Source organism: Thalassophryne amazonica, chromosome 7, assembly GCF_902500255.1.
Source record: "Thalassophryne amazonica chromosome 7, fThaAma1.1, whole genome shotgun sequence".
NCBI classification, from domain to species: domain Eukaryota; kingdom Metazoa; phylum Chordata; class Actinopteri; order Batrachoidiformes; family Batrachoididae; genus Thalassophryne; species Thalassophryne amazonica.
This window is the reverse complement of record NC_047109.1, coordinates 3561585-3588977: the sequence shown is the minus strand read 5'-3', so window position 1 is coordinate 3588977 and position 27393 is coordinate 3561585. Positions and strand designations below refer to the sequence as shown.

The window sequence follows — 27393 nt, the reverse complement described above, 5'->3', positions numbered from 1 at the left end:
TTGCGATGTTAATGGTGTTGTCTGTGTGCAGCGGTTAAAGTGCAGCGTGATCAGAGCATCTCAATGCAGTTCTCAATGTTACTGAGATCTCACAACGTGGCGACCTCTTCGAAGTTTTGCGGGATTTGAAACCTTCCTGCTGCAGTATGCTGAAGGAGAACAGTGACGCAAGTCAGCTAGAAGTCTTGTTCCAGTGCTCCTCAGCGCACTCTTGCAGGTGTTCCACCTGCTAGATGTGTCTGATGTTTGGGAAAACGAGCGAGACGACAGCCGTGTGAAGCCACACATCTGGCTCTCTCCGTCTCCTCCTCCTCCTCTCTGCGCCACTCCATGGCACAGAGCCCAACGAAGCATGCGGTCACAAGATTCTTCTGCTGTGGCTTTTGAGGAAAAACTGGAGCAATCTGAATTGTTCAGCAGCTGACAGTTGGATGAATATGGGTGTGTATGGAGACAATTCGCCTCGTTCACAACGTGACAGAACTTAACGATGCACTCTTACGATAGCGCGCAACACCGCAGAACATTATTCTTGACCGTGCGTAATGGTTCCTGATAATTCTCCAGCAACACGTGTCATTAATCGTAACGTGTGGTAACAGGTTGCAGCAGTTCCTGAGGACACCTGATGCCTCTGCCTCAAATTATCACATTTGTGATCAGCGGCCAAGAATGTGTACTTCGTGGCATTCGTGATGTGCCGCCGTTATGTGTAAACGCAGCATAGCCCTTGTTATGAATTAATGAATGTAATTAATTTTTATGAATTAAAAACCACCAAGCTGTTGAACGAAAATACCAGGCTGAATAAACAGGTCCAAACTGTCAGTTTCACAGACATTTTTGATGGACTGATGCAGATTTCAAACAATTAGGGCCCCTTCACAAATAGTACGAATTTGGTAAAATTGTGCATTAACCGCATGAAGCAGGAATCGTGTGCAATATATGTAAAATTGTAGCTGCCTCTAACGCCTTGTACACTTGTTGCTACAACTATCTGTGCACACCAGTGCCTGAGAGACAAAGAAAGAGTGTGCGCTGTGCAGGCCCATTGAACCCTCTCATGGCAGGTGTCAGCCAAATTCCAGGTGACACACACAAACATCTAACACCGCTCACATGGCACTTAGACAGTGTGTGGCCATTCACACTGTTAACACGACAACAGATTGCAGACGATCGCTGTCGTACTTGTAGTAAAATTTGTCTAAGTGCCCCACGAGTGTGGCTTTGGTGTGTGCGCTGAACTGACAGGAGGTGTGGCTATGACAGAAGCGGCCGTGGAGATCTGTCATTCTGGACATCCCAGCTGGACAGTACTGTGTTTGGATGGACATGGACTAACAACTGACCACTGTGAGGCACGTGTGCCTGTTTGCGGTGATCAAGTGGACATAAATAAAAACATATATCACTGTGGTGACGGGCTGCAGCAAGCGAGCGTGTGTGCGCACGGTGAGCACATGGACAGGCTGCCCCAAGGCTGAAACAGACCGTCAGATCATAACACACAGCCGGTCATCTGACTGTCACGTCACCCACATGAGCTCTGTTCCACATGATGCGGTGTCCGGCGGCACGTTGTCCACAAGACACACGTGTTGGCAAGACATGTGCCAACAGATGTGGATGTGAATGAAATGAGTTAACTGCTTCTCTTTCATGTCATTTCATGGCTGTACGTCGATAACCATGGGTCATCTACAGAGGAGCAGATCAATCAATCAATCAATCAATTTTTTTATATAGCGCCAAATCACAACAAACAGTTGCCCCAAGGTGCTTTATATTGTAAGGCAAGGCCATACAATAATTATGTAAAACCCCAACGGTCAAAACGACCCCCTGTGAGCAAGCACTTGGCTACAGTGGACGTGGTTACATGTCGTGCAGCTGGTGGCACTGTGTTCCCACGTGCACGGTCCGTCGCACCAGCATCGTGCACGCGGCACGCTTGCCCGTCGGCGCAATATTTTGTGGTGCACACATACCAGGTGCTCCAATGGGTGTCGCCCTTGAGTTGTACATATTTGCACTATGTGTGAAGGGGCCTGAAGAGAGGAACCTGTAGGAACCAGATGTGATAGAATCCAGTGGAACTGAGCTGACAAATAAATCAGACATCAAGAAAATGATCGAGAAAACACTCCACTGATTATAACGGATGTACACGAAGTCCACGTGGTGGCGGCAGTGTGTCACCTCCACCTACCAATAAAATGCTTTTTAACAACCCAAAACCTTGTGATCATGAATTCTGTATCTTATACCTTTATACTTTTATTTGACTCTTAAATAAAAAAGATGAGAAGGAGAAAATATTTAAAAGATATATCACGAGTCATCACTGTGAACCAATTAGCAGCCGTGTTCAGCTGCAGAACCTCTGTTGACCTTTGAACCTGATCTCGAGTCCACATTCAGGTGAGATCAGAGTCTCCTTGTGTCCTGACCCAGTCTGTTGGTTTAGACTCTGCAGGTCTGGATCCATCCTCAGCTCAGTGTGTGTGTGTGTGTCAGTGTGTGTATCAGTGTCCTGTTACCAGTCCTTTGGTTTTCCACCTTCCCTGATGACCTTCATAAAATCAGTAAGTAAATCAGGGTGAATCAGGAAGAAGACGAGACTCTTAAAATCAGTGAATGTGAAGCTATAGGAAATAAATGAGTCTTTGTGTTTTTTTGTTGTTTTTTGTTTTTTCAGCACATCCCTGTCTTTGACCTCTGACCTGCATCATCAAACTGTCCATCTTCATCTCCTGTTCACCTTTTCATCAAACCTGTGGAGCAGTCAAATATGACAGCTGTCAGTCAACTCAAAATCACCAGAGATCAAACTGTTTTTCTTAATGTTCTGCTAAGACTGGATGAGATTCAGAACAATCAGGTGAAGAGTAGAGTAACAGGAGAAAACAAGAGCAATTGGACAATTATGACGTCCACCAAAAAGCCTCCAGAATTCAGTGGAGTCTTCTCTGCCCTAATGTCTATCTGTGACACAAATTTGGTGAGAATCCGTGAAGTAGTTTTGAAGTAGTCCTTCAGCGCCTATATAAAGTGAAACTTGATCCAGAATCTGAATCTGGATCACCTCCTCCAAAATTGAATGGAATCGTCCATGGCCAAATGCAGTTCTGCTCAAACGTTTACATACCCTGGCAGGATTTTTGTTTTGTTTTTGTTTTTTTGGCCATTTTTCAGAGAATCTGAATGATAACACACAAACATTTTTTTTTGCTCCTGGTTAGTGGTCAGGTGGAGCCATTTATTGTCAACCTGCTGTGTTTCCTCTTTTTAAGTCATAATGACAACAGTAACGACCCAACTGACCCTGATCAAAAGTTTCCACCCCCCTGTTCTTCATACCGTGCTGACCTCAGTGACAGCTCGGAGTCTTTACTGGTGGTTGTGGTGGAGGCTCTCTGATGGTGAAGCTGCCACTGAACATCTCTTATGAATTATGAAGAAATACAAACAGTTTGACACTCTGCAGTAAATCTGTGTGCAGTTATCCTTCTTCATGATGAAGTGGTACAGGGGAGGATTTCCTGAAAAAGAAGACCCGAAGGTTCAGCTACAAATTGCCAGAAGGTACGTCTCAGATGCGAGCCTAGATTTGATCCATTTTGGTGAAAGAAAATCCTTCTCTACTATGAAGCTAAGAGTGGTGATTAAAAAATGCAAAACTTGCACTGTGCACAATTTCAATTTATTTTCATTTATGTAGCACCAAATCACAACAGAATTGCCTCAAGGCGCTTCACACAAGTAAGGTCAAACCTTAATAACCCCCAGAGCAACAGTGGTAAGAAAAACTCAGGACCTCAGTGACCCAGACTAAGGACCACAATTTCTCCAATCACAGCCACAGAAGCCTGGAACTTCTTCTGGGTTGTCTGGGTGTCTTGGTGGCTTTCCTCACTCTTCTCCTTCTTGCACAGTCACAATCAGTTTTTGAGAACTGTCTACTCCACACAGATTTACCATAAAGTGTCATACTGTTTGTATTTCTACATAACTGATGGAAATAAAGTCCAAGACATATTCAGTGGCAGCTTCACCATCAGAGAGCCTCATCTACAACCACCACAAAAGACTCCAAGCTGTCACTGACGTTAAAGGATACATGGTATGAAGAACAGAGGGATGGAAACTTTTGATCAGGGTCATTTGGGTCGTTTCTGTTGTCATGATGATTTAAAAGAGGAAACATCGCTGTTTGACATTAAATGGCTTCACCCAGCCACTAACAATGAGTGGGGAAAAATACGTTTTTGTGTTATTCATATTCTATGAAAAATGGCCAACAAAACACAAGTATTCTGCCAGTGTATGTAACACTTTTGAGCACAACTGTGTCTATCTATATTGAAACGGTCATCAAAATCTGTGTAGTAGTTTTGACATAATCCTGCTAACAGACAGACAAATGAATGAATAAAAAAGACCGATGATTTTACTATGTCCTTGGCAGATGTAAAACACCACTCAGAGAAATGGAATAGTAACTGCAGTAACGACAGGGAAATCAGCGGGATAATAACTACGTAATGACAGAGAAATGGAATAGTAACTTCAGTAAGACAGAGAAATCAGCGGGATAATAACTACGTAATGACAGAAATGGAATAGTAACTTCAGTAACGACAGAGAAATCAGCGGGATAATAACTACGTAATGACAGAGAAATGGAATAGTAACTTCAGTAAGACAGAGAAATCAGCGGGATAATAACTACGTAATGACAGAGAAATGGAATAGTAACTGCAGTAACAACAGAGAAATCAGCGGGATAATAACTTCGTAATGACAGAAATGGAATAGTAACTGCAGTAACAACAGAGAAATCAGCGGGATAATAACTTCGTAATGACAAAAATGGAATAGTAACTACAGTAACGACAGAGAACTCAGCAGGATAATAACTACAGTAACAACAGAGAAATCAGTGGAATAATAACTACAGTAATGACAGAGAAATGGAATAGTAACTGCAGTAACGACAGAGAAATCAGTGGGATAATAACTACGTAATGACAGAGAAATGGAATAGTAACTACAGTAATGACAGAGAAATCAGCGGGATAATAACTACAGTAACAACAGAGAAATCAGCGGGATAATAACTACAGTAACAACAGAGAAATCAGTGGAATAATAACTACAGTAATGACAGAGAAATGGAATAGTAACTACAGTAATGACAGAGAAATCAGTGGAATAATAACTACAGTAATGACAGAGAAATGGAATAGTAACTACAGTAATGACAGAGAAATCAGCGGGATAATAACTACAGTAACAACAGAGAAATCAGCGGCATAATAACTACAGTAACAACAGAGAAATCAGTGGAATAATAACTACAGTAATGACAGAAATGGAATAGTAACTACGTAATGTCAGAGAAATGGAATAGTAACTGCAGTAACGACAGAGAAATCAGTGGGATAATTACGTAATGACAGAGAAATGGAATAGTAACTACAGTAATGACAGAGAAATCAGCGGGATAATAACTACAGTAACAACAGAGAAATCAGTGGGATAATAACTACAGTAATGACAGAAATGGAATAGTAACTACGTAATGACAGAGAAATGGAATAGTAACTACAGTAATGACAGAGAAATGGAATAGTAACTACGTAATGACAGAGAAAGCAGCGGGATAATAACTACAGTAACAACAGAGAAATCAGCGGGATAATAACTACAGTAACAACAGAGAAATCAGTGGAATAATAACTACAGTAATGACAGAGAAATGGAATAGTAACTACAGTAATGACAGAGAAAGGGAATAGTAACTGCAGTAACGACAGAGAAATCAGTGGAATAATAACTACAGTAACAACAGAGAAATCAGCGGGATAATAACTACAGTAACAACAGAGAAATCAGTGGAATAGTAACTACAGTAATGACAGAGAAATGGAATAGTAACTACAGTAATGACAGAGAAATGGAATAGTAACTGCAGTAACGACAGAGAAATCAGTGGGATAATAACTACAGTAACAACAGAGAAATCAGTGGGATAATAGCTACAGTAACAACAGAGAAATCAGCGGGATAATAACTACAGTAACAACAGAGAAATCAGTGGAATAGTAACTACAGTAATGAAAGAGAAATGGAATAGTAACTACAGTAATGACAGAGAAATGGAATAGTAACTGCAGTAACGACAGAGAAATCAGTGGGATAATAACTACGTAATGACAGAGAAATGGAATAGTAACTACAGTAATGACAGAGAAATCAGCGGGATAATAACTACGTAATGACAGAGAAATGGAATAGTAACTACAGTAATGACAGAGAAATCAGCGGGATAATAACTACGTAATGACAGAGAAATGGAATAGTAACTACAGTAATGACAGAGAAATCAGCGGGATAATAACTACAGTAATGACAGAGAAATCAGCGGGATAATAACTACAGTAACAACAGAGAAATCAGCGGGATAATAACTACAGTAATGACAGAAATGGAATAGTAACTACGTAATGACAGAGAAATGGAATAGTAACTACAGTAACGACAGAGAAATCAGCGGGATAATAACTACGTAATGACAGAGAAATGGAATAGTAACTACAGTAATGACAGAGAAATCAGCGGGATAATAACTACAGTAACAACAGAGAAATCAGCGGGATAATAACTACAGTAATGACAGAAATGGAATAGTAACTACGTAATGACAGAGAAATGGAATAGTAACTACAGTAATGACAGAGAAATGGAATAGTAACTACGTAATGACAGAGAAAGCAGCGGGATAATAACTACAGTAACAACAGAGAAATCAGTGGAATAATAACTACAGTAATGACAGAGAAATGGAATAGTAACTGCAGTAACGACAGAGAAATCAGTGGAATAGTAACTACAGTAATGACAGAGAAATGGAATAGTAACTACGTAATGACAGAGAAAGCAGCGGGATAATAACTACAGTAACAACAGAGAAATCAGCGGGATAATAACTACAGTAACAACAGAGAAATCAGTGGAATAATAACTACAGTAATGACAGAGAAATGGAATAGTAACTACAGTAATGACAGAGAAAGGGAATAGTAACTGCAGTAACGACAGAGAATTCAGTGGAATAATAACTACGTAATGACAGAGAAATGGAATAGTAACTGCAGTAACGACGGAGAAATCAGCGGGATAATAACTACAGTAACAACAGAGAAATCAGTGGAATATAACTACAGTAATGACAGAGAAATGGAATAGTAACTGCAGTAACGACAGAGAAATCAGTGGAATAATAACTACGTAATGACAGAGAAATGGAATAGTAACTGCAGTAACGACAGAGAAATCAGCGGGATAATAACTACGTAATGACAGAAATGGAATAGTAACTACAGTAACAACAGAAATCAGTGGAATAATAACTACGTAATGACAGAGAAATGGAATAGTAACTGCAGTAACGACAGAGAAATCAGCGGGATAATAACTACGTAATGACAGAAATGGAATAGTAACTACAGTAACAACAGAAATCAGTGGAATAATAACTACATAATGACAGAGAAATGGAATAGTAACTACAGTAACGACAGAGAAATCAGCGGGATAATAACTACGTAATGACAGAGAAATGGAATAGTAACTGCAGTAACGACAGAGAAATCAGCGGGATAATAACTACGTAATGACACAAATGGAATAGTAACTGCAGTAACGACAGAAATCAGCGGGATAATAACTACGTAATGACAGAGAAATGGAATAGTAACTACAGTAACGACAGAGAAATCAGTGGGATAATAACTACGTAATGACAGAGAAATGGAATAGTAACTGCAGTAACGACAGAGAACTCAGCGGGATAATAACTACGTAATGACAGAGAAATGGAATAGTAACTACAGTAATGACAGAAATCAGCGGGATAACAACTACGTAATGACAGAGAAATGGAATAGTAACTGCAGTAACGACGGAGAAATCAGCGGGATAATAACTACAGTAACAACAGAGAAATCAGTGGAATAATAACTACAGTAATGACAGAGAAATGGAATAGTAACTGCAGTAACGACAGAGAAATCAGTGGAATAATAACTACGTAATGACAGAGAAATGGAATAGTAACTGCAGTAACGACAGAGAAATCAGCGGGATAATAACTACGTAATGACAGAAATGGAATAGTAACTACAGTAACAACAGAAATCAGTGGAATAATAACTACGTAATGACAGAGAAATGGAATAGTAACTGCAGTAACGACAGAGAAATCAGCGGGATAATAACTACGTAATGACAGAGAAATGGAATAGTAACTGCAGTAATGACAGAGAAATCAGTGGGATAATAACTACATAATGACAGAGAAATGGAATAGTAACTACAGTAACGACAGAGAAATCAGCGGGATAATAACTACAGTAATGACAGAGAAATGGAATAGTAACTACAGTAACGACAGAGAACTCAGCGGGATAATAACTACAGTAACAACAGAGAAATCAGTGGAATAATAACTACAGTAATGACAGAGAAATGGAATAGTAACTACAGTAACGACAGAGAACTCAGCGGGATAATAACTACAGTAACAACAGAGAAATCAGCGGGATAATAACTACAGTAATGACAGAGAAATGGAATAGTAACTACAGTAACGACAGAGAACTCAGCGGGATAATAACTACAGTAACAACAGAGAAATCAGTGGAATAGTAACTACAGTAATGACAGAGAAATGGAATAGTAACTACGTAATGACAGAGAAATGGAATAGTAACTACAGTAATGACAGAGAAATCAGTGGGATAATAACTACGTAATGACAGAGAAATGGAATAGTAACTACAGTAATGACAGAGAAATCAGCGGGATAATAACTACGTAATGACAGAGAAATGGAATAGTAACTACAGTAATGACAGAGAAATGGAATAGTAACTACGTAATGACAGAGAAATGGAATAGTAACTACAGTAATGACAGAGAAAGCAGCGGGATAATAACTACGTAATGACAGAAATGGAATAGTAACTACGTAATGACAGAGAAATGGAATAGTAACTACAGTAAATACAGAGAAAGCAGTGGGATAATAACTACGTAATGACAGAAATGGAATAGTAACTACAGTAATGACAGAGAAATGGAATAGTAACTGCAGTAACGACAGAGAAATCAGTGGGATAATAACTACAGTAACAACAGAGAAATCAGTGGGATAATAGCTACAGTAACAACAGAGAAATCAGCGGGATAATAACTACAGTAACAACAGAGAAATCAGTGGAATAGTAACTACAGTAATGAAAGAGAAATGGAATAGTAACTACAGTAATGACAGAGAAATGGAATAGTAACTGCAGTAACGACAGAGAAATCAGTGGGATAATAACTACGTAATGACAGAGAAATGGAATAGTAACTACAGTAATGACAGAGAAATCAGCGGGATAATAACTACGTAATGACAGAGAAATGGAATAGTAACTACAGTAATGACAGAGAAATCAGCGGGATAATAACTACGTAATGACAGAGAAATGGAATAGTAACTACAGTAATGACAGAGAAATCAGCGGTTTAATAACTACATAATGATAGAGAAATAGAATAGTAACTACAGTAATGACAGATAAATCAGCGGGATAATAACTACAGTAATGACAGAGAAATGGAATAGTAACTGCAGTAACGACAGAGAAATCAGCGGGATAATAACTACAGTAATGACAGAGAAATGGAATAGTAACTACAGTAACAACAGAGAAATCAGTGGAATAATAACTACAGTAATGACAGAGAAATCAGTGGAATAATAACTACAGTAATGACAGAGAAATGGAATAGTAACTGCAGTAATGACAGAGAAATGGAATAGTAACTGCAGTAACGACAGAGAAATCAGTGGGATAATAACTACAGTAATGACAGAGAAATGGAATAGTAACTGCAGTAATGACAGAGAAATGGAATAGTTACTGCAGTAACGACAGAGAAATCAGCAGGATAATAACTACGTAATGACAGAGAAATCAGTGGAATAGTAACTACAGTAATGACAGAGAAATGGAATAGTAACTACGTAATGACAGAGAAATGGAATAGTAACTACAGTAATGACAGAGAAATCAGTGGGATAATAACTACGTAATGACAGAGAAATGGAATAGTAACTACAGTAATGACAGAGAAATCAGCGGGATAATAACTACGTAATGACAGAGAAATGGAATAGTAACTACAGTAATGACAGAGAAATGGAATAGTAACTACGTAATGACAGAGAAATGGAATAGTAACTACAGTAATGACAGAGAAAGCAGCGGGATAATAACTACGTAATGACAGAAATGGAATAGTAACTACGTAATGACAGAGAAATGGAATAGTAACTACAGTAAATACAGAGAAAGCAGTGGGATAATAACTACGTAATGACAGAAATGGAATAGTAACTACAGTAATGACAGAGAAATGGAATAGTAACTGCAGTAACGACAGAGAAATCAGTGGGATAATAACTACAGTAACAACAGAGAAATCAGTGGGATAATAGCTACAGTAACAACAGAGAAATCAGCGGGATAATAACTACAGTAACAACAGAGAAATCAGTGGAATAGTAACTACAGTAATGAAAGAGAAATGGAATAGTAACTACAGTAATGACAGAGAAATGGAATAGTAACTGCAGTAACGACAGAGAAATCAGTGGGATAATAACTACGTAATGACAGAGAAATGGAATAGTAACTACAGTAATGACAGAGAAATCAGCGGGATAATAACTACGTAATGACAGAGAAATGGAATAGTAACTACAGTAATGACAGAGAAATCAGCGGGATAATAACTACGTAATGACAGAGAAATGGAATAGTAACTACAGTAATGACAGAGAAATCAGCGGTTTAATAACTACATAATGATAGAGAAATAGAATAGTAACTACAGTAATGACAGATAAATCAGCGGGATAATAACTACAGTAATGACAGAGAAATGGAATAGTAACTGCAGTAACGACAGAGAAATCAGCGGGATAATAACTACAGTAATGACAGAGAAATGGAATAGTAACTACAGTAACAACAGAGAAATCAGTGGAATAATAACTACAGTAATGACAGAGAAATCAGTGGAATAATAACTACAGTAATGACAGAGAAATGGAATAGTAACTGCAGTAATGACAGAGAAATGGAATAGTAACTGCAGTAACGACAGAGAAATCAGTGGGATAATAACTACAGTAATGACAGAGAAATGGAATAGTAACTGCAGTAATGACAGAGAAATGGAATAGTTACTGCAGTAACGACAGAGAAATCAGCAGGATAATAACTACGTAATGACAGAGAAATCAGTGGGATAATAACTACAGTAATGACAGAGAAATGGAATAGTAACTGCAGTAATGACAGAGAAATGGAATAGTAACTGCAGTAACGACAGAAATCAGCGGGATAATAACTACATAATGACAGAGAAATGGAATAGTAACTACAGTAATGACAGAAATGGAATAGTAACTGCAGTAACGACAGAGAAATCAGCGGGATAATAACTACATAATGACAGAGAAATGGAATAGTAACTACAGTAATGACAGAAATGGAATAGTAACTGCAGTAACGACAGAGAAATCAGCGGGATAATAACTACAGTAATGACAGAGAAATGGAATAGTAACTACAGTAATGACAGAGAAATCAGTGGGATAATAACTACAGTAACAACAGAGAAATCAGTGGAAGAGTAACAGTAATGCAGAGAAATCAGTGGGATAATAACTACAGTAATGACAGAGAAATGGAATAGTAATTACAGTAATGACAGAGAAATCAGTGTGAAAATAACTACAGTAACAACAGAGAAATCAGTGGAAGAGTAACAACAGTAATGCAGAGAAATCAGTGGAATAATAACTACGTAATGACAGAGAAATCAGTGGGATAATAACTACGTAATGACAGAAATCAGTGGGCTAATAACTACGTAATGACAGAGAAATCAGTGGGATAATAACTACGTAATGACAGAGAAATCAGTGGGATAATAACTACAGTAATGACAGAGAAATCAGCGGGATAATAACTACAGTAATGACAGAGAAATGGAATAGTAACTACAGTAATGACAGAGAAATGGAATAGTAACTGCAGTAACGACAGAGAAATCAGTGGGATAATAACTACAGTAATGACAGAGAAATGGAATAGTAACTGCAGTAACGACAGAGAAATCAGCGGGATAATAACTACAGTAATGACAGAGAAATGGAATAGTAACTACAGTAATGACAGAGAAATGGAATAGTAACTACAGTAACAACAGAGAAATCAGTGGAATAATAACTACAGTAATGACAGAGAAATCAGTGGAATAATAACTACAGTAATGACAGAGAAATGGAATAGTAACTGCAGTAATGACAGAGAAATGGAATAGTAACTGCAGTAACGACAGAGAAATCAGTGGGATAATAACTACAGTAATGACAGAGAAATGGAATAGTAACTGCAGTAATGACAGAGAAATGGAATAGTTACTGCAGTAACGACAGAGAAATCAGCAGGATAATAACTACGTAATGACAGAGAAATCAGTGGGATAATAACTACAGTAATGACAGAGAAATGGAATAGTAACTGCAGTAATGACAGAGAAATGGAATAGTAACTGCAGTAACGACAGAGAAATCAGCGGGATAATAACTACATAATGACAGAGAAATGGAATAGTAACTACAGTAATGACAGAAATGGAATAGTAACTGCAGTAACGACAGAGAAATCAGCGGGATAATAACTACAGTAATGACAGAGAAATGGAATCGTAACTACAGTAATGACAGAGAAATCAGCGGGGTAATAACTACAGTAATGACAGAGAAATGGAATAGTAACTACAGCAATGACAGAGAAATCAGCATAATAATAACTGCAGTAACAACAGAGAAATCAGTGGAAGAGTAACAACAGTAATGCAGAGAAATCAGTGGAATAATAACTATGTAATGACAGAGAAATCAGTGGGATAATAACTACAGTAATTACAGAGAAATGGAATAGTAACTGCAGTAACAACAGAGAAATCAGCGGGATAATAACTACGTAATGACAGAGAAATCAGTGGGATAATAACTACAGTAATGACAGAGAAATGGAATAGTAACTACAGTAATGACAGAGAAATCAGCATAATAATAACTACAGTAACAACAGAGAAATCAGTGGAAGAGTAACAACAGTAATGCAGAGAAATCAGTGGAATAATAACTACAATAACGGCAGAGAAATCAGTGGAAGAGTAACAATAGTAATGTCGAGAAATCAGTGGAATAGTAACAACAGTAACAGGAGAGAAATCAGTGAAATAGTAACGACAGCACCAGGAGAGATATCAGTGTAATAGTAACAACAGTAACAGGGCCAATATCAGTGGAATAGTATCTATAGTAACAGGAGTGATATCACGGGATTAGTAACGATAGTAACAGGAGAGGTATCAGTGGAACAGTAATGACAGTAACAGGAAAAAAATCAGTGGAAGAATAATGACAGTAACAGGAAAAAAAATCAGTGGAAGAGTAACTGCAGAGAAATCAGTGGAATAATCACTACAGTAATGCAGAGAAATCAGTGGAATAATAACTACAATAACGGCAGAGAAATCAGTGGAATAGTAACGACAGTAACAGGAGAGACATCAGTGGAATAGTAACGACAGTAACCGGAGAGATATCAATAGAACAGTAACGACAGAAACAGGAGAGACATCAGTGGAATAGTAACGACAGTAACAGGAGAGATATCAATAGAACAGTAACGACAGTAACAGGAGAGACATCAGTGGAATAGTAACGACAGTAACAGGAGAGATATCAATAGAACAGTAACGACAGAAACAGGAGAGACATCAGTGGAATAGTAACGACAGTAACAGGAGAGATATCAATAGAACAGTAACGACAGTAACAGGAGAGACATCAGTGGAATAGTAACGACAGTAACAGGGGAGATATCAATAGAACAGTAACCACAGTAACAGGAGAGACATCAGTGGAATAGTAACGACAGTAACAGGAGAGATATCAATAGAACAGTAACGACAGTAACAGGAGAGACATCAGTGGAATAGTAACGACAGTAACAGGAGAGATATCAATAGAACAGTAACGACAGTAACAGGAGAGACATCAGTGGAATAGTAACGACAGTAACAGGAGAGATATCAATAGAACAGTAACGACAGTAACAGGAGAGACATCAGTGGAATAGTAACGACAGTAACAGGAGAGATATCAATAGAACAGTAACGACAGTAACAGGAGAGATATCAATAGAACAGTAACGACAGTAACAGGAGAGACATCAGTGGAATAGTAACGACAGTAACAGGAGAGATATCAATAGAACAGTAACGACAGTAACAGGAGAGACATCAGTGGAATAGTAACGACAGTAACAGGAGAGATATCAATAGAACAGTAACGACAGTAACAGGAGAGACATCAGTGGAATAGTAACGACAGTAACAGGAGAGACATCAGTGGAATAGTAACGACAGTAACAGGAGAGACATCAGTGGAATAGTAACGACAGTAACAGTAGAGACATCAGTGGAATAGTAACAACAGAAACAGGAGAGATATCAGTGGAATAGTAACAACAGAAACAGGAGAGATATCAGTGGAATAGTAACAACAGTAACAGTAGAGACATCAGTGGAATAGTAACAACAGAAACAGGAGAGATATCAGTGGAATAGTAACAACAGTAACAGGGGAGATATCAGTGGAATAGTAACGACAGTAACAGGAGAGATATCAGTGGAATAGTAACAACAGTAACAGGAGAGATATCAGTGGAAGAGTAATGACAGTAACAGGAAAAAAAATTCAGTGGAAGAGTAATGACAGTAACAGGAGAGAAATCAGTGGAATAGTAACAACAGAAACAGGAGAGATATCAGTGGAATAGTAACAACAGAAACAGGAGAGATATCAGTGGAATAGTAACAACAGTAACAGTAGAGACATCAGTGGAATAGTAACAACAGAAACAGGAGAGATATCAGTGGAATAGTAACGACAGTAACAGGAGAGATATCAATAGAACAGTAACGACAGTAACAGGAGAGATATCAATAGAACAGTAACAACAGTAACAGGAGAGACATCAGTGGAATAGTAACGACAGTAACAGGAGAGATATCAATAGAACAGTAACGACAGTAACAGGAGAGACATCAGTGGAATAGTAACGACAGTAACAGTAGAGACATCAGTGGAATAGTAACAACAGAAACAGGAGAGATATCAATAGAACAGTAACAACAGTAACAGGAGAGACATCAGTGGAATAGTAACGACAGTAACAGGAGAGACATCAGTGGAATAGTAACGACAGTAACAGTAGAGACATCAGTGGAATAGTAACAACAGAAACAGGAGAGATATCAGTGGAATAGTAACAACAGAAACAGGAGAGATATCAGTGGAATAGTAACAACAGAAACAGGAGAGATATCAGTGGAATAGTAACAACAGTAACAGTAGAGACATCAGTGGAATAGTAACAACAGTAACAGGAGAGATATCAGTGGAATAGTAACAACAGTAACAGGAGAGATATCAGTGGAATAGTAACAACAGTAACAGGAAAAAAAAATTCAGTGGAAGAGTAATGACAGTAACAGGAGAGATATCAGTGGAATAGTAACAACAGAAACAGGAGAGATATCAGTGGAATAGTAACAACAGTAACAGGAGAGATATCAATAGAACAGTAACAACAGTAACAGAGGAGATATCAGTGGAATAGTAAAAGCAGTAACAGGAGAGATATCAGTGGAATAGTAACAACAGTAACAGGAGAGATATCAGTGGAAGAGTAATGACAGTAACAGGAAAAAAAATTCAGTGGAAGAGTAATGACAGTAACAGGAGAGAAATCAGTGGAATAGTAACAACAGTAACAGGAGAGATATCGGTGGAACAGTAATGACAGTAACAGGAAAAAAATCAGTGGAAAAGTAATGACAGTAACAGCAGAGAAATTAGTGGAATAGTAATTACAGTAATGGAAGATTAATCAGTAGAAGTAGTAGACTGCAGTGTTAATGTGGTAGACTACATTAAGAGCGGAGTGCCCGCAGAATGACAGTAGAGTCACAGTAAAGCCACAGTGGAGTGACTGTGGAGCAATCATATAGTGAAGATCTCACTGGCGGATGGCGTCAGGGATCTGCAGTCGGTCTGTCGGGATGATGTTTGAAAGCTCTTGCAGACTCTGGATGAATCGAATCTTCCTGCTGAACTTCTCACTGTGATCGCAAAGGTCAGATGTAGACAACCAACATCAGTGTCCAGATGTGACTTCAAAAAGCCACAGCTATTTCTTATATTAGGAGATTCAGAAATCAGAGGAACATTTCTTCAGTCTAAGTCATCTCAGGTCTGGGAGCATTTGCTGGAAACCACCCAGGCAGACAACCAGTCCATTCATGCAGCATTAAAATAACCATCAATATGCTGCAATAAGGTGAAACATGGGCATGCCCTTGGACTTCTCTAGCCATTGGGCTCCTCAACAGTGAGACACGTGTATGCGAGATCATGTGAGAGAATCGCACCACATGGACAAAATGTTGAAGTTCACAATGCAAGTGATACTAAGTAAGAACTTGTTTGATACAAAGTCATCCCAGCAGCACTGAAGGATCCTCGGAGAGACCAATACCAAATATGACCAGTACTTATTTTAGGTCACTGGATATTGTCCAAGTCATAGCCATACGGTATGACACCAGGACTCTAAAGACTTGGACTTTTGTTCTCCTGCAAAGATATCAACATTGTCAAGCACCTCTGTCCAGCAAACTCATGAGCCCATAAGCTCTTCCCAGCTGTCTCTCGATCTCAAAGGCTGAGCACCCAGGGACATGTATAGCAGATCAGTTCAATTTATTTATAGCACGCTAAATCACCACATATGTCACCCCATGGCATGTCGCATGGGTAAGGTCTAACCTCACCAACCCCCATGAGCTAGTGCATTGGTAACAGTGGTCTGAAAAAAAAAACTCCCTCTGGCCTTTTTTTTGTGTGAGGAAGAAACCTCAAGCAGACCAGAGGGGTGACCCACTGCTGTCACTGCTAGGATAAGCAGGGATAAGTGACCCTGAGCCTGGTTCTGCTGGAGGTTTCTTCCTGTTAAAAGGGAGTTTTTCCTTCCCACTGTTGCCAAGTGCTTGCTCACAGGGGGTCGTTTTGACCGTTGGGGTTTTTCTGTAATTATTGTATGGCTTTTGCCTTACAATATAAAGTGCCTTGGGGCAACTGTTTGTTGTGATTTGGCGCTATATAAATAAAATTGATTTGATAAGTGAATGTCTCTACACATTTTGACCACATACAAACACTTCTGGTGGCTGAGTCCAGGAAGATGTTAAAAGCCTGAATCTCCATCTGGGTCCAGGACCATCTCAGAGCCAGACACTCTGATTCATCAGTCACTTTCTCAAGTGCTGCAGTCAGAGTAACCATTGATTCTGCAAAGATCACCTGTGAAGTCATGGTGAGTAAACCTCGCCAACTAAAGTACCAAAGTCACTGGTTTCCACAACCCGACCCAACACCCATTCCAACCAGTCCATGTAAGCACTGAATAGTACTGGAGCCAGAACACAAAGATTGTTTGTAATGTCAGGACAACGTCATCTGGACCCACCTGGAGGAGCTCCACTCCAATGACACAGAGCTTTCCATGCTCTCAGCTGTTTCACAGCCTTTGTGATCTCACCAGCATTTGGTGGTTCACAGTTGACTGGAGAATCAGCTAGAAGAACCGTGGCACCAGAAATGTCAAAAATCCAGTTCAGGTGTTCGAAATATTCTAGTGAGAAAAACGTGTCCACAGACAGCAGCAGGTCCATACGTGCACTGATTTTTATTTTTTTTATATTCATTTATTTATTTATTTTCATTTGTAAGCGGGAAGGTAACTATGCTGTGCATATGTGAGCGTGCACAATTCGGACCTGATGAAGGGTTTGACCAGTGTGATCAGGGCTTTGATGTACCAGGCAGGATGGACGATGAGGAGACCCTTCAGGTCCTTCTTCAGCCTGGATAAACAGGGCAGACAGCAAAAATCACAGCTTTGTTGTCATGGGAATAGTAGGTGCATAGTCATGCATTTCACCCAGCGCCACCTCCTGGTAGCAGGGTTGCTCTCACGCTTCTGGCGTGACACTCACACTTTCAGCATCAATCTCACGCTCTCACGCACAAGCAAGAAATGTCACAGCAAAATAAAAACTTCTGTTAATTTTCTGTTGATACTAGATTAGACCAGACCAGAGCGCACTGTTTCTTAATGAAAGCAGAGGAGTTTAAGACGCACACCCAAAACAGCTGTTAACAACGTTCTGACTGCAGGATCCTCTGATGGCTGAGTCGCTGGAAACCTGTCACCTGATACGTCAGCTGGGCGTGAAGAGTTCAGAGAAAGTTCGGACACTGATGCACGATAGAAAGTTTTAGATGACAAAGTAAGCCGATAAATAGCCTAACAAATTGAATAATCTATTGTCTAATAAAATTAGGTCCGTTGTCACTACAGACGGAGCCTCATCAGTCTGTGTGTTGAGACGGTCGGCTACAGACTTACACTAGTAGAAAACACTGTCTGACGTGCGATATGTAGGGAATAGCTCATTTAAAGGACATGTCGCACGTTATTTAATGTCCTGGTTAGCAAGTATTCATGATTGGAAGTCTATCTGTGGGGAGATGATCACATCACGGGAGGTGATGGTCAAGTGGTTAAGGTGTTGGGCTTGAGACCAGAAGATCCTCGGTTCAAATCCCAGCCTGACTGGAAAATGACTAAGGGCCCTTGGCAAGATCTTTAATCCCCTAGTTGCTCCTGGTGTGTAGTGAGAACCTTGTTTGGCAGCACTCTGACATCGGGGTGAATGTGAGGCATAATTGTAAAGCACTTTGAGGATTTTATGTGATTGGAAAAGTGAGATATAAATATGAATGCAGTCCATTTACCATTTAATTTACATGCACTAAAAAATTTTGGTCACTGATGTGTTTTATAATCATTAGCGACGGAGAAATCGAAGCGTTTTGAACCACTGAATCAATATGAAGCAATATGAAGCATGCCTTAACCCAGCCACTACACCCTGCTATTGAGGTGGGCACCATTACTGAGGTATTACCTAGATTTACAGAATTTGATAGTATCTCTCTAGACATGCTGACAAAACCCGTAATGTCAGCGCCTTGGGGCAACTGTTTGTTGTGATTTGGCGCTATATAAAAAAAAATTGATTGATTGATTGATGTCAACAAAAAGCACAACCTGTTTATTTGATCCTATACCAACTAAACTGTTTAAGGACCTGTGGTCCACTCTTGGGCCGACTGTGCTGGAAATGATTAATCTTTCTGTAACCTCTGGATCTGTTCCTAAATGTTTCAAATCTGTAGTGATTAAACCATTACTTAAGAAACCTAATCTTGACCCTAGTGTATTGACAAACTATCGGCCGATATCAAATCTGTCAGTTTTCTCTAAAATTCTGGAAAAAGTGGTGTCACGGCAGCTCATAGACTATCTTACTAAGAATAATCTCTTTGAGCCACTGCAGTCTGCTTTTAGAAAATATCATTCCACAGAGACGACTCTCACTAAAGTGGTGAATGATCTTCTGCTTATGATGGATTCGGACACCACTACGGTTCTGGTGCTGTTAGATCTCAGTGCTGCATTTGATACTGTGGATCATCATATTCTACTTGATAGGCTGGAAAATCATTTTGGGATTACTGGGAGTGCCCTTGTATGGCTGACGTCATACTTGACCAGTCGTTCTCACTGCGTTTTGTACAGTAACACTACCTCATCAGTGAGAAGTTGGATGTCTAGAAACTTCCTACTTTTAAACTCTGATAAGATTGAAATGATGGTTCTTGGTCCAGTGAGACATCAGCATCAATTTGACCAGTTAACGCTTAACCTAGGCTCGTGTGTCATACATCACACTGACAAAGTTAGGAACCTTGGGGTAATTTTTGATCCTACGTTGTCCTTTGACCTCCACATTAGAGATATTACAAGGACTGTTTTCTTCCACCTGTGAAATATTGTGAAGATTCGTCCCATCCTGTCTGTGGCTGATGCTGAGACCCTGATTCATGTGTTTATCTCTTCTAGATTGGACTACTGCAATGTTCTATTTTCTGGTTTACCACAGTCCAGCATTAGGGGTCTCCAATTGGTCAAAATGCTGCAGCCAGACTTTTGACATGAAGCAGAAAGTTTGACCACATTACACCCATTTTGGCGTCTCTTCACTGGCTTCCTGTCCCAGTGAGATCAGATTTTAAGGTTCTGCTACTAGTCTATAAAATTGTTCATGGACTGGCACCTCCCTACCTAGCTGACCTAATTAAACCCTACGTACCGGCCTGGGCTTTGCATTCTCAGGGTGCAGGACTACTTAGTGTCCCTCGGGTGAATAAGAAGTCTGTGGGTCACAGAGCTTTCTCTTATCGTGTTCCTGTTCTGTGGAATGATCTCCCTGTGTCAATAAAACAATCAGATTCTGTGGAGACTTTCAAGTCCAGACTTAAGATGCACTTATTTTCCCTTTTGTATGGCAGCATACTGGTATAGTTTCTTTTTTTTTTTTTTACATTTGTTATTCTTTTAAGTCATTTTATTAGTAAACAGAGCAGGCTGTGGCCTCAACTTTACCTAAAATCTGGGTCTTTTAGTGAAGTTTAGGGTTAGTGGTCGGCGATCACCTTAGTATTTCCTGTTTTTTTTTTTCTTGTTGTTTAATGTTGACAAATTATACTGTATTTCTTGTCTTTCTGATGCCTGATTCTGTTTTATTTTTCTCTCTGTTTAAGGTGCAGCTCCATCCAGAGATGGGTGTGGTATTTGTGCTGGAGACCCTCCTGTCCTGTGCACCAACAGCATTTCCTGTATATTCGTTTTGTGAACTGTTTCTGTGAATTGTTCTGTAATTTGTGTCTGTATCATGGCCCAAGCAGAGGGTCACCCCTTTGAGTCTGGTCTGCTTTAGGTTTCTTCCTCGGAGGAAGTTTTTTTCTTACCACTGCTGCTCTGGGGGTTAGTAAGGTTAGACCTTACCTGTGTGAAGATCTTACTTGTGTGAAGCGCCTTGAGGCAACTCTGTTGTGATTTGGCACTATATAAATGAAATAAATTGAAATTGAAAATTGTTGAAATGGTTCAGTGTTTTAAAGCATTTGATACAATTATATATGGCGACATCTGCTGGCCAATCTTTAACAGAGCGCTTGCATGGAACAGTGAAACAGTCAGGTACTGTTATGTACATAAAGGGTCTATGTTCCTCTTGACATTTTTACTGTATTTTAAAGACATTAATAATATACTTGTGTTACAATGTGATTGTGCCGTCATAAAATACTGTCTGTAATACAGATATAAAGTGAGAAATGCTTCTGCAACTCGGGACTGTTATCACCATAGTTGTACAAAATGAAGGGGATTTGGGGGCTACAAAGGTTCTCTCCAGTTTTGATGAGATTTTGTCCAGCTTGTAAAGAGTTGGATAAACAGCTGCCTCCCTATCTCTCCTTGCTAATTCACTGCAGAAGATGGTTCTGGGGAGCATTAGCATGACTAAAAAAAACCCCAAACAACTCTTGACCTCCAGCCATTTTAAGCATTTTTCTTTAACTGCCTATGTCTTTATTTTTTTACAGTGTAATCAATAAATTCATTGTACATTTTGAGAAGGCCTCTCCCTTCTATTATTATTATTATTATTATTATTATTATTTTATTTGAAAAAATGCCAATAAAAGTGTACATGCATGAGAGAAGCAGAGCAAAGCTTATAAATTTTCACTCACAATTATACCCCCAAATCCAACCACACACCCAACCACCCAAGGTATCACTTTGAAGAATATAATTTGAGTTATACAGTTCACCAAATATAAAATAATAATAATAATAATAATAATAAGAGCAGTAATAACATCAATAATAATCATGACAAAAACAATTACAAACACAGAACAGAAAGAAAAAAGAGGGAGAGTAGTATACAATCAGTAATCAGTCATCAAGTGGTATTTGTAGTTCTCCAAAATAGTTCAAAAGTGAAGTCCAAACCTCAAAGAATTTTTGTGTAGAACTCTTTAAGGTAAACCTTATTTTTTCTAGTTTCAAGAAGTACATTGTCTCTAATCCATCATGTAAAACTAGGTGGTAATTGTGGTTTCAAATCAAGCAGGATGCATCTTCTCGCAGTGAGAGTGGTGAAAGCAATCAAATCAGGTGCATGAAGTGGTACATGGCAGGTAGATGGAATAACTCCACATATAGCACTGATAGAATTAGGGCAAATCTTTTTTCCGAAGATTTTTGAATATGCCTCAAAAATGTTTGACCAACACATGGAGAGTGCCAGACAGGACCAGAACATATGCATGTGATCTGCTGGTTGACCCTTACAGTGAGGACAAGTGGGGTCTGCATCAGGATATATATTTGCCAATTTAGCATTGGTGAGGTGAGCTTTAAAGACCACTTTCAACTGTATCAGACCATGCCGCTCGCAGATTGAAGATCCTGGTATACGCTTAAGAATGGCCTCCCATGTTTCCCCTCTAACCGTCAAGCCCAAGTCAGTTTCCCATCGCCTATCAAGTTCTTCAAGTGAGGTGGATCTAACATCATTTATTAAGCTAAATAGTTGAAATTAATCTCTGTTTTGATGGTGACAGTGAAAGAATATTGTCTATGGTATAGTTATTAGGTATGTTTGGAAATGAAGAAAAGTTTTTTTAATAAAGTTCTTAATTTGCAAATATCAGAAAAAATTTGACTTTATGAGGTCAAATGTCTCAGTTAGTTCAGAAAATGAGAAAAATTGTCCCTCTGAAAACAGATCAATCAGAAAATTTGATACCCTCAGTGTGCCAAAATTGAAAAGATGCATCCATGGTGGCAGGTGGAAAATTGTGATTTCCCCAGATAGGGGCATATATAGAAACATTTTTAAGCCAAAATGCCTCCTAAATTGTCTCCATATCTTGATAGTTTGAGTGACTGTTATATTTGTTTGTATAATTGGGGAGGCGAAAGCAGCACATACCGGTGAACCTAAGTGTCACCCTTCTTCTATTTTTTTTTATTAGTAAATGAGGACTGTTTGTTTTTTTAAATTAGGGTTAGGATTACCAAAAATCTTCAGCACGCACTGTGTGCGCAGAGTCTCACCCAAAGTCCCAAAGTTGGCAACTCTGTGGTAGAAAGTAGCTAACAGGCTGCTTGCTGAAGTTTGTTAAACAGTGTGTCTCATACCTGCGGTCGATGGAGGTGTAGCACTTATGAAGCCATTTGATGGCAGGCAGTCTGTTTCTGGGAGCCAAAGCACACAAGTAGACCAGCATGTAGTTTTCTGAAACCATAAGGTCCAGTGTTCCAACAATGTACCTGCAGGTACACACGCAAACAGTCACACCAAGTAGCAAATATCAGACCTGCCTTCAATTTCAATTTCAGTTTATTTTCATTTATATAGCGCCAAATCACAACAGAGTTGCCTCAAGATGCTTCACACAAGTAAGGTCTAACCTTACTAACCCCCAGAGCAACAGTGGTAAGGAAAAACTCCCTCTGAGGAAGAAACCTCAAGCAGACCAGACTCAAAGGGGTGACCCTCTACTTGGGCCATGATACAGACACAAATTACTGAACAATTCACAGAACAAATATACAGGAAATGTTGTTGGTGCACAGGACAGGAGGGTTACAGAAACAGACACCACACCCATCTCTGGATGGAGCTGCACCTCAAACAGAGAGAAAAAAACAGAATCAGGCATCAGAAAGACAAGAAATACTGTATAATTTGTCAGCATTAAACAACAAGAAAAACAGAAGAAATACTAAGGTGATCGCCGGCCACTAAGTAAGTCAGCTTTATTTATAAAGCGCCTTTCACAGACCAGGGTCACAAAGCGCTGACTAGCCCTAAGCTTCACTAAAAGAGCCAGAATTTAGATAAAGTTGAAGCCGCGGCACACTCCGTTTATTAATAAAATGAATTAAAAGACTGAAAACCGTAGAACTATACTATGTCAGTATGCTAGCCATATGAAAGGGAAATCTGACTGTTTTATTGATGCAGGGAGATCAATCCACAGAATGGGGTGTCATAGTCCAGCCCTTATAATTATGGTCTCAAATCCACCTTCATGCATTGAGTCTTCTGTCCTGTTATGCTCAGGTGATCATTGATTTTGTTTCCGTTCATATTCGTTGTGTATTTGTTCATTCATGGTCACTTAGTCACTCCAGTTTTAGTCTGATTCTGTTTATTTCATTTCTTATATTGTGCTTTGGTCACCAGTTCGGTTTTCTTTTGGGCTTCTCGTATTCTTTGCTTAGTTCTTTTCATCACATTTTTGTATTATGCTTTAGTCACAGGTATTGGTCATTATTTATCTTCAAGTGTCTCATCTGATTATGTACCGTTTGTTATTTATTGCACTATTTTTTAGTCACTGGTTGTAGTCATTCTGTTCATTATTTAGTCTTAGTTTATGCTGTCATCTCACCATTGGTTATTGCATTCACTTTTATATTTTTATCCGTCTCACTCTGCTTCTAGTTTTGATTAAGATCATTGATTTCCTTGTTTCCTGCCATCTACTTAGTTCTGTCAGGTCTGGTTTATATATGATTCTGTTTTAGCTCTGTTCATTGTTCTATGTTTCCTTCACACCCGCCCAAGTATGTTCTCACTCCATATTACTGCACCAGCTATTGTGTCTTTGTCTCACAGTTTGTTTCTGTCTGCTTTGTATTTTCATTCACTCCCGCTCTTGCACTTGCTCACGAGTCTTTGTTTCATTCATCACTCCACTCTGTGTTTTCCTGCCTTCACTCTCTTGCCTTCACTACCTTTGTCTTCCCTGGTCACGCCCCCTTCCAGAACCTTCACTGACACCTGTGTCTTAAGCCCTCACAGTCTCACAGTCTCTCGCTCGATTGTTGAATGAATTTCACTTTCCAGCTCTCACGTCCTGCCTTGTTTTGTCTTGTACTCAGCCTGCCGATATTAGACCTTGTTTTGTCCTCGACCACATTTTTGTCTCTGCTTCTGATTGCCATCACGCCATGTATTTTGACCTCAGCCTGTTTTTTTTTTTTTTGACCAAGCCGCAGCCTCACGTCTGTCTGTACCATTGCTTCATTGCTGGACCACCTGTTACAATGATTAAACCTAATTCAAACTGCATCTGCTGTGAGTTTGCATTTGTGTCCACCCAGTTTTTGCCCCCGCCCTGACAAGGGCCACAATAAAAGAAAGCTCTGTGACCCACAGTCTTTTTTATTCAACCTAGGGACACTAAGTAGTCCTGCACCCTGAGAACACAAAGCCCGGGCCGGTACGTAGGGTTTAATTAGGTCAACTAAGTAGGGAGGTGCCAGTCCGTGAACAGTTTTATAGGTTAGTAACAGAACCTTAAAATCCGACCTGACAGGGACAGGAAGCCAGTGAAGAGATGCCAAAATGGGTGTAATGTGGTCGAACTATCTGCTTTGTGTCAAAAGTCTGACTGCAGCATTTTGAATTAAATGGAGACCCCTCATGCTGGACTGTGGTAAACCAGAAAATAGAACATTGCAGTAGACCAATCTAGAAGAGACAAACTCATGGATCAGGGTCTCAGCATCAGCTATAGACAGGATGGGACGAATCTTCACTATATTTTGCAGGTGGAAGAAAACAGTCCTCGTAATATTTCTAATGTGGAGGTCAAAGTCAAGGTCAACGTAGGATCAAAAATTACCCGAGGTTCCTCACTCTGTCAGTGTGATGTATGACACACGAGCCTAGGCTAAGCGTTAACTGGTCAAATTGATGCCGATGTCTCACTGGGCCAAGAGCCACCATTTCAGTCTTATCAGAGTTTAAAAGTAGGAAGCTCCTAAACATTCATCTTCTCACTGATGCAAGACAATCTTCTAAGGAATCTATGTGAATAAGATTTCCAGCAGTTATAGGCATGTAAAAGTGAGTATCATCTGCATAGCACTGAAAGGTAATCCCAAAACGCCGCAATATGTGCCCAAGGGGTGCTATATAAAGGGAGAAAAGCAGGGGGCCTAAGATGGACCCCTGTGGAACCCCAAATTTCATGTCACTAAGGTTAAAGGTAGTGTTACTGTACAAAACACAGTGAGAACGACTGGTCAAGTATGACATCAACCATGCAAGGGCACTCCCAGTAATCCCAAAATGATTTTCCAGCCTATCAAGTAGAATATGATGATCCACTGTATCAAATGCAGCACTGAGATCTAACAGCAACAGAACCGTAGCGGTGTCCGTATCCATTACAAGCAGAAGATCATTCACTACTTTAGTGAGAGCCGTCTCTGTGGAATGATATTTTCTAAAAGCAGACTGCAGTGGCTCAAAGAGATTATTCTCAGTAAGATAGTCTATGAGCTGCCGTGACACCACTTTTTCCAGAATTTTAGAGCAAAATGATAGATTTGATATCGTCCGATAGTTTTTCAATACACTAGGGTCAAGATTAGGTTTCTTAAGTAATGGTTTAATCACTGCAGATTTGAAACATTTAGGAACAGATCCAGAAGTTAAAGAAAGATTAATAATTTCCAGCACAGTCGGCCCAAGAGTGGACCACAGGTCCTTAAATAGTTCAGCACGTCGAGTGAGATACTGTCAAATTCTGTAAATCTAGGTAATACCTCAGTAATGGAGCCCACCTCAATAGCAGGGTGTAGTGGCTGGGTTAAGGCATGCTGGGATATGTTTAACCTAATGTCTTCTATTTTCTTCTCCAAGTAATCCAGGAAATCTTGTGCTGTAAAAGGAGAGCGAACTACAGCTGGTTGTCCATGAATAAGTGTTGCCACCGTGTTGAACAAGAACTTTGAGTTATGCTTGTTTTTGTTGATCAAATCAGAGTAATAGGTTCACTTTGTAGCCAGTAATGCATGCTTACGATTGTGATGCTATCTTAGACTATACGAGGTCTATTACAAAAGTATCCGACCTTATTATTTTTTTCAAAAACCATATGGATTTGAATCACGTGTGATTGCGTCAGACAAGCTTGAACCCTCGTGCACATGCGTGAGTTTTTTCACGCCTGTCGGTTGCGTCATTCGCCTGTGAGCAGGCTTTGAGTGAGGCGTGGTCCAGCCCCCTCGTCGTTTCATTGCCAGGAAATGGCGGAATGATTTGGCCGTTTTTTCCATCAGAATTTTTTCAGAAACTGTTAGAGACTGGCAGCTGGAAACCATTAGAAAAATT

At 39.4% G+C, this 27393-nt stretch overlaps 1 protein-coding gene across 5 annotated transcripts in view; it reads right to left on the bottom strand.

The window, feature by feature from the left end:
* Positions 1-27393, bottom strand: part of bnipl (BCL2 interacting protein like) — a 95151-nt gene that overhangs the window by 6880 nt on the left and 60878 nt on the right. For 2 of the 5 annotated variants that reach the window (XM_034173726.1, XM_034173725.1), the window contains exons 7-10: positions 23400-23531; positions 18052-18138; positions 16237-16335; positions 2730-2780 (exon numbers count right to left, since the gene is read on the bottom strand). In XM_034173726.1, coding sequence (XP_034029617.1) covers positions 2753-2780; positions 16237-16335; positions 18052-18138; positions 23400-23531 — 346 coding nt within the window. In that variant the 3' untranslated portion in view covers positions 2730-2752. Of the gene's footprint in view, positions 1-1835; positions 2781-16232; positions 16336-18051; positions 18139-23399; positions 23532-27393 lie in introns of those variants that run through there. The other 3 variants (XM_034173724.1, XM_034173728.1, XM_034173727.1) reach the window with 2 other exon arrangements.